General features: G+C 53.3%; 1 protein-coding gene and 1 pseudogene across 2 annotated transcripts in view; both read left to right on the top strand.

The window, feature by feature from the left end:
* The first annotated feature begins 451 nt into the window (after nt 1–451).
* On the top strand, nt 452–1,723 carry LOC308274713 (histone-binding protein RBBP4-like; annotated as a pseudogene). Its single transcript has one exon. The product of its transcript is annotated as a histone-binding protein RBBP4-like (transcript).
* Nucleotides 1,724–3,676: 1,953 nt separating this feature from the next.
* Nucleotides 3,677–17,998, top strand: part of SLC38A10 (solute carrier family 38 member 10) — a gene marked incomplete at both ends in the record, with an annotated part of 46,884 nt that continues 32,562 nt past the window's right edge. The window contains 4 exons of the mRNA XM_080713344.1: nt 3,677–3,775; nt 8,734–8,851; nt 16,152–16,197; nt 17,226–17,319. Of these exons, the coding sequence (XP_080569470.1) occupies nt 3,677–3,775; nt 8,734–8,851; nt 16,152–16,197; nt 17,226–17,319 (357 nt within the window). The remainder of the gene's footprint in view (nt 3,776–8,733; nt 8,852–16,151; nt 16,198–17,225; nt 17,320–17,998) is intronic.

Raw genomic sequence — 17,998 nt, 5'->3', positions numbered from 1 at the left:
GTTCCTCTCCAGCCTGGCATCTCCTGTCCTCTCCTCAGAGTAGAACAGAGCCTCACTCAGCAGCTGCACTGCCTGGTGCCTTCTCTAAGTTTAAGGTCCCGCATTTGTCTTCCGTATGTTCTGATGGCCTCCCCAGCTACCCGCAGTTGTTCCTAGGCCGTTTCAGCTCAGCAGACTCTAGGACACGGACAGGTGCCAGGAATTCACGGATGTCCCAGGGCAATTGTCTCTCCTGCACTGCCCCGGGCTCCATTTATACAGGAAGAATGCTCATTGGTCCTTCAAGTCCCAGCCTGGAAGCCACTCTGCTCTTGACGGCTCCTTGGTTTCTCTGGTCACATCAGTCTTTTCCTCCCTTCCTCCTTTGTTCCTTTCAGATTAGGACACTAGGGGCAGCCTTCCCGCCCCTCCCGCAATGTACGACCCCGGGATCCCAGACTAGCCCGCCGCCATGGCCGACAAGGAAGCAGCCTTTGACGACGCAGTGGAAGAAGTGCGATTAACGAGGAGGAGAAAATATGGAACAAGAACACCCCTTTCCTGTGTGATTTGGTGATGACCCATGCTCTGGAATGGCCCAGCCTAACTGCACAGGGGCTCCCAGATGTAACCAGACCAGAAGGGAAAGGTTTCAACATCATCGACTTGTCCTGAGGACACACACGCCGGATGAACACCACCCTGTGACGGCCGGCGTGCAGCTCCCTAACGGTGACGCTCAGTCCCATGCATCATACTACGACAGTGAGAAAGGAGGGCTTGGAGGCTTTGGCTCGGTGAGTGGGAAAACTGAAACAGAAATCAAGATCAACCATGAAGGGGAAGTAAACCGGGCCCGCTCTATGCCCCAGAACCCCTGCATCACTGCAACAAGGACTCCAAGGAGTGATGTGCTTGTTTTTGACTATACAAAACATCCTTCTAAACCAGACCCTTCTGGGGAGTGCAACCCAGACGTGCGTCTCCGTGGACATCAGAAGGAAGGCTATGGGCTTTCTTGGAACCCGAATCTCAGTGGGCGCTTACTTAGTGCTTCAGATGACCACACCATCTGCCTATGGACATCAGTGCCGTTCCAAAGGAAGGAAAAGTGGTCGGTGCAAAGACCGTCTTTACAGGACATACAGCAGCAGTAGAAGATGTTTCCTGGCATCTGCTCCATGAGTCTCTGTTGGGGTCAGGTGCTGATGATCAGAAACTTATGATTTGGGACACTCGTTCAAACAGTACTTCCAAGCCAAGCCCTTCAGTTGATGCTCACACTGCGGAAGTGAGCTGCCTGTCTTTCAGTCCTCATAGTGAATTCATTCTTGCTACAGGATCAGCGGACAAGACTGTTGCCTTACGGGATCTGAGCAATCTGAAGCTTAAGTTGCATTCCTTTGAATCACAGAAGGATGAAATATTCCAGGTTCCGTGGTCGGCTCACAATGAGACTATTTTGGCTTCCAGTGGTACTGATCGTAGACTCAATGTCTGTGATTTAAGTAAAATTGGAGAGGAACAGTCCCCGGAAGATGCAGAAGATGGCCCACCAGAATTGTTGTTTATTCATGGTGGTCACACTGACAGAATATCCGATTTCTCCTGGAATTCCAATGAACCTTGGGTGATTTGTTCTGTTTCAGAAGACAATGTCATGCAAGTATGGCAGATGGCAGAGAACATTTATAATGATGGAGATCCTGAAGGAAGCATGGATCCAGAAGGACAAGGATCCTAAATATGTCTGACCTTGTGATTTTAGACTCCCCTTTTTTTCCTCTCAACCCCGAGATTGATTTAACACTGTTTTTTTTTTTTTTTTTGGTGGTACTGGGGTTCCTGGAAGCCCTTCTACCTCCGGTATACACTCCCACGGGCTACGCTCCCAGACCTATTTTTTAAACATTTTTATGTGGAAACAGAGTCTCTTAAGCCAGCGAGGCTGGCTCCGAACCAGCGCGATCCTCCTGTCTCCGCCTCCCAAGCGCGGGGATTACAAGCGTGCGCCACCACGCCCGGCTAACACTGGTTTTGAGACACAGACTTTGTTCAGTGATCCCTCTATTACAAGTACCACCGACAGTGCTGTTAACCCAAACAGTGGGTGTTTTCTGAATATTAATTTGGGTACTTGATTCAACAAAGCCAGACTTATATTTAAATTTTCTTCAGGAATTTTGTAGTAAAAAACCCAGGTCTAAAGTAGCTACAGAAAGGGGAATATCATGTGTGGTTATTTTTCTTCTCAAGCTATATCCCCAAGTTTGTCAGACTCATTTAAGTAAAGGCTAGATTGTGTAAGGAATAGAACCAGGTGAGGTGGGTGTCTGAGCCATGAAGTATAAATACTGCAAGATGTCATTTTTATTCAGGAATTAGGGGAGATTCGAGTCAATATAGATTCCTACTCTAAAATTGTCACATCTGACTTTCCAGAACACACATCTTCCTATAAAAACCAGTCTCTTGGTTTCTTCAGTTAAGTCAAAAGTACATGTACCTCCTTCCCCATATACTTTCGCTTGTTAGTGTATTTCTTGCTGTTTTCATATTACTCATTTCCTATCTGTGAAATGGTTTTTGTTGTGTGTTTTAACTTGGGGCCACCAAGTTGTACAGATGTATGTTTTTAACTGACAGTTGTACCACAGGTGGACTGTCATGTTGAGAAGGGTGAATTGATAGCTTGTATTTGTTTTGAAAATTAAATTAATCCTTGATAAGAGTTGCCATTTTTTTAGGAGTTAGTCCTTGACCACTAGGTTTGATACCATTTCCATTTTGGGTGGCCCGTTTCACCAGCAGGCCTGTTACTCTCCATGACTAACTGTGTAAGTGCTTATAATGGAATAAATTGCTTTTCTACATTAAAAAAAAAAAAAAAAGATCAGGACACTAGGGTCTTTCCTCCCGCGCTGGGGGCGGGTACTGTACAGACCCTCACACCCCTTCTGATGCTGAGCTGCGGGACCTTAGGTGCGTCGGCCTCTCATTTGTCAAAGGTAGGTGTTAAGCTCCCCAAACACGTTGTTTTCAGCCCAGTTAAAGCTCTGGTCTCCCTTGTCCAGGACATCAACGCACGCCCCGCAGTCAGTCCTCGGGGCCGAGAGCTGAAAATGAACCTTCAGACCCTGCTCCCCTCCGGAAGGCGCGGCCAGCTCCTTTCTCTGCAGCCCTCGACTGCCCTTCCGGATGGAGGACCCACGGAGCGAGTTCCCGGTCCTCCAGCCCCGCCACACCCGGCAGAGGAACCCACCCCGCTAGAGCGGCGCGGGCCTGGGGCACAGGCACTGCCGCCCCGGCTCCGCCTCCGCGCCTGGCCCCGCCCCAGACCCGCCCGCCGGGGCCCGTACACGCCTCTCATTGGCTGGCATCACGATGAGCCCCGCCCCTCCAGTCCCCGCTCTGCCCCGCGGAACATTCCGGGCCCGCTTTTCATTGGTTCGCGCTCTGCCGCGCCCGGCCTCCGCCGCCGTCACTTCCGGTCAGGAGCCCCCAAAGGCGGAAGCGCGTGTGCCGGGGTGGGGAAGCGGTGCTGAGGTGTCGTTGGTGCCGCCGCCGGCACTTCCGGGTCTGGGCTCGCACGGTCCGAGGAGGCTGCAGCGAGAGCGGGCGAGGGACGATGGTGTGAGGCGGCTGCGGGGTCGGCGGGGTCTGGAGGCCGAGCTGCGCGCCGGCGCGGGCCCTCGGGATGGCCGCGGCCGCCGCCTCCAACTGGGGGCTGGTCACGAACGTGGTGAACAGCATAGTAGGGGTCAGCGTCCTCGCCATGCCCTTCTGCTTCAAGCAGGTGAGCGCGGCCCTGCGGGCGGGCGGGCGGGCGGCGGAGGGGTCAGCGGGAAGCCGCGCGAGGGCCGGCCGGGCAGAGGCGTGTGAGCCCTGGCCGCGCTGCTGGGCAGCGCACAGCCCCCCCAGACCTCAGCCGGGTTGGTACAAAGCGATTTGAAACATCCGTAATCCCGCCGGATTTAAACGTCTTGTTAATGCGAGCCCTTGGGAGGCAGAGACAGGAGGATGGCGCAGGTTCGAAGCCAGCCGCGCGAGCTGGCTTAGGAGACCCTGTTTCCAAATAAAAATGTAAAAATAGGTCTGGGAGTGTAGCCCGGAGGTAGAAGGGCTTCCAGGAACTCCAGTACCACCACCACCAAAAAAAAAAAAAAAAAAAAAAAAAAGTCTGGGAATGTAGCCCGGAGGTAGAAAAGACGCTGGGTGCCACCCCAGTACCACAAAGAAAAAGAAAAAGAAAAAAAAAAAAAAAAAGGAAAAAGAAAATCCGGAATCCCAGCATTTGGGAGGCTGAGACCTGAGGATCGCGTTTCGCGGTCAGCCTCATTTACTTAGTGAGGCCCTTTGCAACTCAGTGGGACCCTGCTTCAAAATAAAGAATAAGAAATAATAGGGCTGGGAGGTGTAGCTCAGAGGTAGAATGGCCCTGGGTTCCATCCCCGGTACTGCAAAAAATTAAAAAAAGTTCACCTGCGAGCTGGATCCCACAAACATTTGGTTTATCTGTGTAAACTTCACCTCATTCGGAAAAAATCTAACATACCAAAAAGTTTGGTGTCATTCCAACGTTGACTGCCACAGGAGAGAAAGTGGCCATGTCTACAGCCTTCTGTTTGCATCACCCACCAAGGAGCCTCATTGAGGAGTTGTGGGGCTTTCTCCCTTAACACTTTTAACAAATGAGCCTGGGCCTCCCTGTCAGTGCTGCTGCTGCTCCCTGTGTGGGAGGGGGTCTGCTGAGACATCCTGGCAGGGGGAGCTCAGAGCAGAAAACACCAGCCACAACTGATGAGGGGAAGAGGTAGAAAAGGAAAGAGGGACATTTTGAAACTGAAAGTGGGTGTCAGTTTAATTTTAGCTTAACAAACACCACTACATTTTCATATTTAGCATTTTTTTTTTAATTAAAAACACCAAAAACTTATTTTTGGTCTGGGGATTTCCGATCCCTCACGCAGAGCCCTGTTGTGGGTGAGAGTGTCCTTAGGATTCCCGTGTGCGTTGTCTGACATGGTTGGCCAACATAGGTGGGAGAATAGGGAGCTGCCACTAGTGCCCTGGGGTGACACCCATGTGGTAAATCTCAGCACTGTGCCAGCCGCCGCTGGGTGTTTCTGGAATGCTTAGTTTTCCAGTGTCCACAGCAGTCGGCAGGGCAGGACTCTGTCCTGGGATGTGAAGCAGTGGCTGGCCTGCACCTGCCAGTCAGACGCTGTCCACTTGCTGCCTGTTGGGGGGCTCTGGTTTAGCTGCCTTTGAGAATTCGTGTTAGGGCCCCAAGTGATTCAGTCGTCCCCAGATTTGGAATTTCTGCTGCGTGGTCAGCGATAGGCCCCTAGTGTGTGAAAAAAGGCTTAAAGTTTAGTGGGGAAGCCCGTTGTGCAAGCCGAGGGCTAATAATACCATATCCTGAGGACATGCCAGCTGCTCCCGGGACTCCGCATTGCCTCTAGGTAAAGCACCTGGGGCCAGAGCCTGAGGCCAGTAGGCTATTTGGGGATGTGCATGTTTCGTACTTGCCCACATGCCATTTTCTTTTTTCTTTTCTTCTTGCGGGTCTGGGGATGGAACCCAGGGGCATTCTACCTCCGAGCTACACCTCCAGCCCTATTTTTTATTCTTTATTTTGAAACAGGGTCTCACTGAGTTGCAAAAGGCCTCACTAAGTAGCTGAGGCTGGTCTCCAACCGAGACCCTCCATTCTCAGCCTCCCAAATGCTGGAGATGGAACCCACGGGCATTTTACCTCCAAGCTACACCCCCAGCCCTATTTTTTAAGTCTTTATTTTGAAACAAGGTTCCCACATGTCATTTTAAACTTTTGGTTAGTGTTTCATTTTGTTTCAGTAATTCTGGCACTTAAAAAAATATCAGTGATCTGGGTGTGGTAGCACACAAGTGCCTGTAATCCCAGTATTTGGGAAGCTGAGACAGGAGGATGGCACAGGTTCGAAGCCAGCCTCAGCTACTTAGGTTCTCAGCAATGTAGTGAGACCCTGTTTCAAAATGAAGTATAAAATAGGTCTGGGAGTATAGTCTGGAGGTAGCCAGACTATAAAAGCCCCTGGGTCTCACCCCCAGTACCACAAAAATAAATAAAAATAAATTAAAAGAAAGTGAAAAGGACCGAGGCAATATCTTGGAGGTAAAATGCCCCTGGGTTCAATACCCAGGAACACACACACACACACGCACACACACACACACACACACACACACGCATTTTATTGATGTTTAACACACAGAAAACTGCACACTGTAGCTGTGCACTTGGTGTCTTTTCATACAGTAACAGACACGTGTAACTCAGTTTGTGTTGAATGCTGCAATGCCAGGGCCCCTGCCAACCACTCCTGCCCACCAAAGGGCCCCCCACCCTCTGGTGGCAGAAGTGGCATTGTCTGATTTGAGTGTGTGTATGTTTCAGTGTTTGTCACAGATACACCACAGTTTGCTGTATCTTTGAGAGATCCCTGTGGTATTAAGTGCGGTTGCGAAGCCGCCCGGGCCGTGGTGCTCACCCTTCCTTTGGGTGTGTCCCTGGGCCACTGGCTGTGTGTGTAGTTGCTGCCCAGGTCTCCAGGGTGATGTTCCCGTGTAGCTCCTGCCGGCTGGCATCCAAGGCGCAGCCGCTCCACGTCCTCAACGTGTGAAATCCCGTGTCTTTTCAGTGGGAGCCCTTCTCATGAGAGTGTGGTGCTGGGCAGTCATCCTTCCACTAAACTGCCCTCTAGCTCTTTTTGAAAACTTGAGACAAGGTATTGCTAAGTTGCCCAGGCCAGCTTTGAACTTGCAATCCTCCAGCCTTAACCTCCTGAGTAGCGGGGATGTCAAGTACCTGCCACCATGCCTGGCTCTATCTGTATGTTTTTAAAAATTGATAGACTTAGCTGGGCACAGCTAATATCCCAGTACTTAGGAGCCCGAGACAGGAGGATTGTAGGTTTTGTAGCCAGCCTTAGCAATTTAGGAAGGCCCTCTGTGACTTAGTGGGATCCTGTTGCAAAATAAAGCAAAATAGGGCTAGGGTATAGCTCAGAGTAGAATGCCTCTAGGTTCAATCCCCAGTATCTGTCTATCTCTCTCTCTCTCTCTCTCTCTCTCTCTCTCTCTCTCTCTCTCACACACACACACACACACACACACACACACAATGACAAACTTTATTTTAATTTTTTTTAGCCGTTTTTGGCTTATGACCAATTGAGTAGAAAGTACAGAGTTCCTGTAGACCTCCTTCCCAACCATCATCTTCCCTGTTGTCAACATTTTGCACTAGTGTGGTAGTGCTAGTGTGTGTGTGTGTGTGTGTGTGTGTGCGCACGCATGCACGTGCGCGTGTTATTGGGGACTGCCAAGGGACATTCTACCTCTGAGGTATTACCCTAGCCCTATTTTTTGTTTATTTATTTGTTTTTTGCGGTACTAGGAATTGAACTCAGGGGCATTCTACCTCTGAGCTGTAGCTCCAGCTCTGTTTTTTATTCTTTTTTGAAACAGGGTCTGAGTTGTGGAGGGCCTCACTATGTATCTGAGGCTGGCAGTGAACCTGCGATCCTCCTGTCTCAGCCTCCCAAATACTGGGATTATAGGCGTCTTGCCCCCCCCACACCCTGCTCAGTGCTGATTTTTTTTTTTTTTTTTTTTTTTGGTGGTACTGCAAATGGAACCCAGGGGCCTTCTACCTCTGGGCCACACTCCCAGACCTATTTTATATTTTATTTGGAAACAGGGTCTCTTAAGCCAGCAGAGGCTGGCTTCGAACCTGCGCAATCCCCCTGTCTCAGCCTCCCAAGTGCGGGGATTACAAGTGTGCACCACCACGCTTATTTTTTTTTTTTTAAATGTCAGAGTCGAGCCAGGCATGGTGGCTTGTAACCCCAGCATTCGGGAGGCTGAGACTGGAGGATCATGGTTCGTGGACAGCCTCAGCTACTTAGTGAGGCCCTCTGCAACTCAGTGAGACCCTGTTTCAAAATAAAGAATAAAAAGATAGGGCAGAGGGTATAGCTTGGAACTTGAATGCTCCTGGATTCCATCCTAGACCCACAATAAATAAATAAATAAATAAATAAATAAATAAATAAAAATAAACGTCAGAGTTATTGAGGGATTGTTTACATGCAGTGATGTCTACCTATTTGAAGGTACAGTTCCCTGGACTTTAATATAGCATACAGTCAGCGGTCATCACAGTTAGGCCTGGAATGCTTCCATCAGCCTGAAAAGCCCCCCCCCCCCCACAGCTGCTCTCGCCTGTCTCCGTTGGCTGCTGGGTGGCGTCCTCTGCGCGGATGGCCCGCAGCTTGTCACTGTTGGGGGCACGCGGGCGCTTTAGCTTTTGGACTATGGCCAGACCTGCTGTAGGACACTCTTGTGCGTTTCTCTTGGGGACACCTCGGAGTGTGGTTGTGTTTACCTGGTAAGCGTGTGTTTAGCACAGAAGCAAGGCGCACGGAGCATTTCTAGTCTCCTTCCAGAAGATGCTTCCCGCCGTAGCCGTTGGTCCAGGTGGCTGGAGGCACACGGGGTGTGCAGGGGCCTGGGGAAGCTGGCTGTTGGTGACCCCTGCCGTCCAGTGAGGCAGGTGGAGTGGTTCCCGGAGCTCGCGGGACCCTCCACCACGGCTCCGGGGGCCGGCCCTCCCCACGGGTAGGCGTCGTCATCGCCGCGGGCCGACACAGAGAAGCTGCGCGAGAGGCCCGAGGGGGCTGGGCTCGTGACCGCTCTGTCTGCCCGCAGTGTGGCATCGTCCTGGGAGCCCTGCTCTTGGTCTTCTGCTCGTGGATGACGCACCAGTCATGCATGTTCTTGGTGAAGTCCGCCAGCCTGAGCAAGCGGAGAACCTACGCCGGCCTAGGTAAGAGCGGTGCTCACGGTGCTGGCTGCTCAGGGTGCTGGGTCGCTCAGTGCTGGGCTGTTCACAGTGCTGGGTTGCTCAGTGCTGGGTCGCTTAGGGTGCTGGGCTGCTCATGGTGCTGGGTTGCTCAGGGTGCTGGGTCGCTCAGTGCTGGGTCACTCACTGCTTGGTTGCTCATGGTGCTGGGTCGCTCAGTGCTGGGTCACTCAGTGCTTGGTTGTTCACGGTGCTGGGTCGCTCAGTGCTGGGTTGCTCAGGGTGCTGGGTCGCTCAGTGCTGGGCTGTTCACAGTGCTGGGTTGCTTAGGGTGCTGGGTTGCTCAGGGTGCCGGGTTGCTCAGTGCTGGGTTGCTCAGGGTGCTGGGTCATTCAGTGCTGGGCTGTTCACAGTGCTGGGTCGCTCAGTGCTGGGTCGCTCAGGGTGCTGGGTCGCTCAGGGTGCTGGGCTGCTCATGGTGCTGGGTTGCTCAGGGTGCTGGGTTGCTCAGTGCTGGGCTGTTCACAGTGCTGGGTCGCTCAGTGCTGGGTTGCTTAGGGTGCTGGGCTGCTCATTGTGCTGGGTTGCTCAGGATGCTGGGTCGCTCAGTGCTGGGTTGCTCAGGGTGCTGGGCTGCTCATGGTGCTTGGTTGCTCATGGTGCTGGGCCGCTCACAGTGCTGGGCTGCAGGCTCTGTTAGGTGCCGTCTCAAGAAGTGTGGCGTTGTGACTCTGGGGACTCCTTCCTCTTGATTAGTTGTTTTTCTTCTATTTCACTTAAAAAAAATAATAAAGCCAGGTGTGGTGGCACACACTTGTAATCCCAGTGCTTCGGAGCCTGGGACAGGAACATCATTGATTCACAGGTTCTCGGCCAGCCTCAGCTACTTAGTGAGGCCCTCCACTGCTTAGTGAGACCGTTTCAAAATAAAGAATAAAAAATAGGGCCGGACGCCAGGTATGGTGGCGCACGCTTGTAAATCCCAGCATTTGGGAGGCCGAGACAGGAGGATCATGGTTTGAGGACAGCCTCAGCTACTACTCAGTGAGGCCCTTTGCAACTTAGTGAGAACCTGTTTCAAAATAAAGAATAAAAAATAGGACTGGAGGTGGTGTAGCTCGGAGGTAGAATGCCCCTGGCTTCCATCCCCAGTACTGAAAAAAAAAAGGAATATATATATATACATATATATATATATGTATGTATGTGTGTATATGTGTGTGTGTGTGTGTGTGTGTGTGTGTGTGTGTATTTGGCATTGCTGGGGGTTGAACCCAGTTTCACTTTACTACTGAGCTTCACCCCCAAACCTTTTTATTTATTCTTTAATTTTTTTTTTGGTGGTATTGGAGATGGAACCCTTCTCCCTCCAGGTTACACTCCCAGACCTATTTTATATTTTGGAAACAGGGTCTCTTAAGCTAGCGAGGCTGGCTTCGAACCTGCGCCATCCTCCTGTCTCTGCCTCCCAAGCGCGGGGATTACAAGTGTGCGCCACCACCACGCCTGGCTAAATTTTTAAAATTTTTTGCGGTACTGGGGCTGGAACCCAGGGGCAGTCTACCTTTGAGCTACACCCCAGCCCTATTTTTATTCTTTATTTTGAAACAGGGTCTCACTGAGTTGCAGAGGGCCTCACTAAGTAGCTGAGGCTGTCTGCGAACCGCGATCCTCCTGTCTCAGCCTCCCGAATGCTGGGATGACAAGTGTGCGCCACCACGACGGACACCTTTTTATTTTTTATTTTGAGGCAAGGTCTCACTAAGCTGCCAGGCAGTGATCCTCCTGCCTCAGCCGCCTGAATTGCTGGGATGATAAGTGTTTGCCAGCATGCCCAGCCTTCCTTTTTCTATTTTTCTCGTGGCAGGAACCTGAGCTCAGGGCAGTTACCTCTGAGCTGTACCCCAGCCCTTTTTGTTTTGAAACAGTCTTGCTAGGTTTCTGCCTGTGGCCTCGAACTTGCCTTCTCTCCTCTCTCCTCTCAGGTATGTGCTGCCGTGCCTGCTTCTGCTTTATTCCTCAAGCAGTTCCTTATTTGAAAATTGAATGCAGTTGTTAGGAACTCTTCCTAGAAGCCCCCTTGAGAATGAAGGTGGCGAGGGTCTGAGGTGACCGGCCTGCCTCTCGCCCTGCCCCTGTGCCGGCGACCTGTGGCGCGGCGACCCCTGCGTCCCCGTGCTCACAGCCCTCTTGCAGGCCTTTGGCAGTGTGACTCCGCCCAGAAGCCTTCCAGTGCTGCCGAGGAATCCTGCATCCTGCGAACTTCCCAACTGGAAGTCAGGGGGAAGCTGCCTCCGGCGCAGACTGTGGCCGGGCGCGCAGCACAGACTGCAGGCGCTGTGTCCCTTCTGCCTCTGTCCGCTGGGGTCTTCAGTTTGCTCCTCCTTTCTTTAATCTGACTTCAGCCAGAGGGTGTGCAGGCTGCGGCTTTCCCTCCTTTCAGATTGGAACCTCGAGGTAGTGGGCTTTGAGGGCGCCGCCTGGTTCCCCGCTGCCTCCGCCCGGGCTCTGAGCCTCTGGACACATTTGGTGTGGGTGTTGAAACGCTGCGTGTCCTGTTCTTTGAGGCTGGCTCTGTGGGTGTCTGGTGAAAATTCCCGGCCTTCCGGGGAAGCTCCTGACTTGAGCCAGTGTGTGGCCAGGACGCTGCCTCCTACACACAGGATGCTGGGCTGCCTAGGCTCAGCTCATGACGGAGTGAGGAAATGGGAGCAAGAGGAAATGGGGCGCCCGATCTGGGGGACCGGGGCCAGGAGACGCCTGTGGACACGTGCGTGTGGTGAGTGCCGTGCAGCCTCCCTCCCTCCCAGGCTGCTCTGCTGGCGCGGGCCCTGGTGCTGGTCCTGGCCTCAACCTTCCTGCCTTCCTTCGTTTCTGCTAGGAGGGTAGTGGTGCTCAGCCTTTTACTGCTGTCACTGGAGGAAGTCAGGCTGGTCCATCAGTCATCTTGACCCTTATAGACACGGCCTGATTCTGGGGATGAATTGTGCCCCAGCAGATCCCGGGGAGTGAGGTGCTTGGACAGGCTCCTTCCTGGTCTGTAGAGCCATGTCCGGGTGACCCTTTCCCCTGCAGAGATTTCCTTCTGGGTTTTGTAATAGAGGCCGCAGCTCAGGCCTGCCCCCGTGTCCTTCTGAATGATGTGGGGCCCTAGGTTGGGGAGGCCCTGGCTTCTCATAGCTGGCCGGCTTATTATTCTTCGAAAGTCCCTGAGAAGTCAAACCGGTTTGACTAGATGTGAACCACTGAAAGAAAACTGCCTGTGAACACACCTGTGTGCGGGCTGCCTGGGGCACCACCTGTCCGATGGGGCGACTGCTGGAGACAGACAGGAGAGATCCTGAATACCAGTGGTCTCAGTCATGCTTTTGATCCCAAACAAGATGGCTCAGTCACGGAGCCCGGCGTCTGCTCAGCCGCAGCTCCCCTTTGTCTCCTGGGAAGACTCCGTGGGGGCTGATGTCCTGGAGGGGGAGTGAGGAGGGTCTCCTGGGACCTTGCTCTGGGAGGGGGCTCTCCTCTCTCCTGTGGCTTGGCACAGATGCCTTCTGACAGGGCCTTCCCCTTCCCTGGGGCCTGCGACCCCATAGAGGCGGCCTTGGGAGGAGAGCCCTGTGCTGCGTCACAGGCAGCGGGCCCCACAGTCTGCCTTTGTCTGCAGATGCTTGAGGGTGCCTCCTTGGCTGGGTCATGGCCATCGGGCAGCTGTCGGGGCAGATGGCCTTCGTCCAGACCTGGAGATCGGGGAAGGAAGTGCGGGGATTCCTGGAGTGGCAGCTGTCTCCAGCAAGTAGCCTGTCAGCCGCGCGCTCCACGGGAGGCTGGTACCCGACGCCTGGCATTGCGGAGGCACGCGCTTGCTGGCAGGCGTGGAGCCGCCTCTCCTGCCCCTCCCTCCGGGTGCTGGGGAATGGCAGCACAGGGGCCTTGTGGGTGGACTTGCGCACCTCTGTCTGGCTTGCTTCTGCTGCCATGGCTGTTCTGTGGCTCTTGCAAACCTCTCACTTCCTCTTGCCCAGCTTGTCCTGCTCCCTGAGGCTCTCCGAACCTCACTTCACTTCCGAAGATACACAGGCATAGTAGTCAGCTGCTTCATGTGCCTGGCCCTGTGAGACTTGCTGGGCCCTGGACCTTGCCCTGAGTTAGGACCCACACCCCGAGGTGCATGGTCTGGGCTGGAAGCTTCCTCCCTCAGCCACAGGCGCTTTTGGGCATTGGCCCAGCCTCTGAATTCCTAGTTGTGAGCTGCAGGTATTGCTGGTACTGTGTCACACGCATCTTCTGCCCCGGTCCTCCAGGGCCTGGGCGCAGGGCACGGCACATAGACATTCTCTCCCCATTTGCCCTCTGTGGGGAGGGTAGGCAGCACACGTGCTGCTTGGCTTGGGAACAGGGCCGGGAAACCAAGCTTTCTGGCACCAGGCTCGGTACCTCCGTCTTACCCCGCCTTCCTCCGACAGATATGTTTGTTACGCCCCCGCCCCGTGCCCCATGTCGCAGCGGGGACCCCATTACCATTGCCCCCACTGCCTTCCCTCCTCTGCGTGTCGTGTCTTGAGCAGCGCCCATCTCTACCTTGTGCTGCCCCCGCCTCACGTGCGCCTCATGCATAGCGCCCCTTCTGTGACAAGCATGCGCGCCATCTTGTTTTCCTTTTTTATTTTGGTCCTGGGGCTTGAACCCAGGGACAATTCTACCTTTGAACTATATCCCCAATCCTTTAAAAAATTTTTATTTGGAAACAAGGTCTCACAAAGTTGCTGAGGCTGACCTGGAACCTGTGATCTTCCTATCTCAGTCTCCCTGGGATCCCAGGCGTGCACCACCGTGCCCAGCGTATGAGCCCCATCTTGACCAGCACCCCTCCTCTGCCTTGCTGCTGCTGGGCATTGCAGACAGGTGGGGATGATCTTCAGCTCTGCCAGGCAGCCTGGCCTCGGGGAGAAGCTGGTCCTGTTCCTCAGTGCCCAGTGAAGGAAAGGGTAGGGCTGGCAGAGATCCTGGAGGTATCCCCATGCCAGCTGGGCTCTCTGTCCCCATGTGGCCTGCCCTGCATGGAGGAGGGCCTAGGAGTGCAGAGAAGGGCATGTCTGCCCACTGAGGCTGCCCCCTGGAGACAGGTGGATGCTGGGGTGCGTGGCCCAGAGGAAGAGAAGCAGGAAAGGGGAGTCTGGTGACAGGGTCCAGAGTTGGCTTTGCCACCACTACAGTGATATTCTAGGAGCCAGGAGAGAGCCACCTCCCTCTTGTCCTCTGACGTCCCAGCCAGCTTCTGCTTTCCCCTGTCTGCGATGCAGGCATGCCAGAACTTTCTCTGGCAGGGCACTCCAGTGTTGGAGCACGCCGTCGACTCTGCTTCTCTTTGGCGAGTAAGACCTCCGCACATGGGCTGCTGGTGCTGGGTGCAGGGCCTGTGTTGGTGGCAGCACGCTTCGGGCTGCTGTCTGCCGGTTTGGCCCCTGGTATTCCTAGTTTTTGAATTCTCAGTTTAGACTGACCAGCGTTGGGGATTCTGTATAGGATCAGGCTTGGGTTTTGGCGTTGTTAGGTGAGCCTGAGGGCTGTTGGCATAGTGAGGGCTCCTCACTAGTGGCTGAGCTTGGGAAAGGCCAGAGTGACCCCTGGAGGCGGAAGCCTTGGATGCTCTTGGCTGAGCTGCTCAGGCCAGCGCCCTGGCTCCTGCTAACACTTTGTGCCTCTTCCCAAGAGTTCAGAGTGCCAGGAGCGTGTTGGGCTCATTCATACCCAGCTGGCTGCATGTCTCCTGCTCTCGGAGCCCGTGAAGGAAATGAGGCAGGAAGCGGGGCTGCCAGTGAGGCTGAGGCCATCCTGTCACACGCACCCTTCGGGCTGCTCCTTGGAGACCAGACTTCCTTTTGCCCTTGTCGGTGGACTGCGGAGGGATGGATGGGTGAACAGATCATTGTTAAGGTCCTGGGAGGGACCTTGCCAAGTCAGCACTTATTCCTAGGAGGAATCCTGGGGCCAGGAAGGAGAGACAGGCTCCTCTTGTGGCAGGCCCTGTGCTGCAGCGGGGTGAGCGGTGCACTAGCAAGGCTGCCTGGCCCAGGCACTGGCCGGCCGCGGTGCCCGTCCTCTCCCCCAGAGTGCTGTGCGGCCTTCTGTCTTCTGTGATCCTTAAGCAGGTGAACATGCACGCCCCTGCAGTGTTGTGGGCTGCATTCTGGGCTCTGTGGGGAACCTCTGGGTGCTGGGGTCCTCTCTCCTCCACCTGGCACTGCTCCAGGAAGGCTCCGCATGGTCACTGTGTGTGGGAAACGGCTACTTTGCAGGTACCCCCCCCCCCTCATCATACTGGGGATTGAACCCAGGGGCATTCTACCTCTGAGCTACCCAGTCCTATCTTATTTTTTATTTTGAAATAGGGTCTCACTAAGTTGCTGAGGGCCTCGTTATAAGTTGCTGAAGCTAGTTGCAAACCTGTGATCATTCTGTCTCAGCCTCTCAAGTACTGGGATGTGTGTGTGTGTGTGTGTGTGTGTGTGTGTGTGTGTGTGTGTGTGTGTGGTACTGGAGTTCCTGGAAACCCTCTACCTCCAGGCTACACCCCTAGACCTATTTTATACTTTTTTATTTGGAAATAGGGTCTCTTAAGCCAGCGCGGGTGGCTTTGAACCTGCGTGATCCTCCTGTCTCCGCCTCCCAAGCACAGAGATTACAAGCGTGCGCCACTACGCTCGGCCTGGGATTTTTAAAAATGTTGTCACATTAAGACAAAAAAAAAAAAAAAAGCCCGAGCATGGCGGTGCACACTTGTAACCCCAGTACTTGGGAGGCGGAGACAGGAGGATCGTAGGTTTGATAAAAATAGGACTGGGGATTGATTCAGGGGTATTCTATGTTCAAGCTATTCTCCTAGCCCCATTTCATTTTTTATTTTGAAAAATGGCTGGTTTGTTGAGGCTGGCTTTGAACCTGCGATCCTCCTGGCTCTGCTTCCCCAAGTACTAGATCACAGGCATGTACCATTACACCTGGCCAACCAGTGGATTTTCTTGTGTATATATGGGGGGGGGGCTGGGGATTGAACCCAGGGGTATTCTTTCTACCTCTGAGTTATACTCCCAGTCCTTTTTTTTTTTTTTAAATAAATAGGATCTTGCCAAGTTGCTGAGGTTGGCTTTGAACCCACAGTCCTCCTGTCTTAGCCTCCCAAGTACTGTGAGTACAGGTGGGCGCCACCACGCCTGGCTCAGACCAATGGCTTTTGTCAAGCTGCTCTTTACAGTTGTGCCGAGTAACCTTTGTACTGACCTGCTTCTCACACTGTGGGATTGAGCGCTGTTCTCTTCTGTGTTGCTAGCGTTCCATGCCTATGGAAAAGCCGGGAAGATGCTGGTGGAGACCAGGTAAGCAGTGTTGCCGTGCTCAGTTAGCTGCTCCTCGTTACCTGTGGCTGCAGAGAAACGGGGCCGTTAGGAGACCGGCACGTTTCATATTCCATGTGTGGATTTGTCTGCAGTTTCTCATGTCACTAAATTTCCTAAAAAGCCAGAAGTTCAATTTATTTATTCGTTTTGGCACTGGGGATTGAACCTAGGGGCATTCTACCACGTCCCCAAAGCCCTGTTTATTTTCGGTTTTGAAACAGGACCTCGCTAGGTTGCTGAAAGTCTCACTAAGTTCCCGAGGCTGGTCTCGAACCTGCAATTCTCCTGTCGCAGTCTCCCAAGTGCTGGGATTACAGGTGTGCACCACTAGGTCTGGCAGACGTTCAGCTTATTTTACCTCTAAAATGATTGTTGTCAAGGTTAAAAGCCTTCTGTGAGTCTAACTGAGAAGTATATAAAACTGAACAACTTGGGCACACAGCAAAGTAGCTTTCCCTGCGTTGTAATTAACCTCTCAACAGTGTTCCTTAAACTGTCCCCAACGCCGCTACGTAGAGAGGGCTTTAAACTGAAAATGTCTTATTTTTCTGTTTTTGGAATAAAGTTTTATGAGATGAAAAATTGCTGGGAAACTGCACTTTTAGCTTTCTAAATTAGAGAATTGTAAACTCAAAAAAACACAGCCCTGTTTCGGGGAACAGTTCATTGTTCTTTGACCTTGTCTAATATCACGATGCATTTTTTTGTCACACCTGAAAGAACTTTGAGAGCCTCCTGTGGAGAGAAAGATACATCACGCAGAGAAACGCTCAGCGTTGCTCAGCATTCACTCTGAGTGTAGACGCGCTCCGCAAAGAGGCGAGCCCTGTGAACCTGCCCCTTGCAGGTGCATCTCATCCGCCCGCCTCGGGCAGTCGCACGTCGGCCCGGTGCCCCGGGGCTGTGGACGCCTGGGCCCGCTGCCGTGGAAGGGCGCGACTTTGAGCAGGACAAGGTGACACACTCCTTCAAGCACTGTCCCAAACCTGCCGTTCCCCCCTTTACAGCATGATCGGGCTGATGCTGGGAACTTGCATTGCCTTCTACGTGGTGATTGGTGACTTGGGCTCCAGCTTCTTTGCTCGACTCTTTGGGTTTCAGGTAAGGACGTTGTCAGGGTCTGGTCTGTGTGAGGGGTCAGGTTGCTTCTGCGCTAGCCTGGTGTCCCTCCAGTTAGCTGGCCGAGACCAGTGGCAGAAGCTTCCTCGAGCCCTGGTCCCGGGGACGTGTAGGAGAGCCAGCCCCGGCTGCGGCTGCCTGGCCCTGCTTCCCATGTGGCCAGCCGGCCACACAGTGTCTGTCTGTCCTCATCCCCTTGGGCATGTTGTCTTGCTCTCCTGGCATGAGTGACCCCCACCAACCAGGGGTTGGACAAATATGTAGGTATTTGGAGCTGGAGGGAGACAGCTGAGGGATGTTTTGTTTGTGTGTGTGGTACGGGGCATGAAACCCAGGGGCATTCTAATTCCAAATTATACCCTGGCCCTATTTTTTATTCTTTATTTTGAAATGAGGTCTCACTAAGTTGCAGAAGGGCTCACTAAGTATCTGAGGCTGTCTGTAAACCTGGATCCTCCTATCTCAGCCTCCCGAGTGCTGGGATTACAAGCGTGCCCACCATGCCCAGTGGGATGCTTTTGAAGGGTCTTGGCAGATCTCTTACCACTTCTAGCTGTGCCCATCAGCTTGGAATCAGAAGCCAGGAGGTTGAATGTGCTGGCTGTAGCCAGGTAGACATCAGCTATCCTCAGACCCTTGCGTGTTCTGCCGTAAATAGATG

Source organism: Muscardinus avellanarius (genome assembly GCF_963383645.1).
Source record: "Muscardinus avellanarius genome assembly, chromosome: 16".
Taxonomy (NCBI): Eukaryota; Metazoa; Chordata; class Mammalia; order Rodentia; family Gliridae; genus Muscardinus; species Muscardinus avellanarius.
The sequence above is the reverse complement of the archived record's forward strand: the minus strand, read 5'-3'. Positions and strand labels throughout refer to the sequence as shown.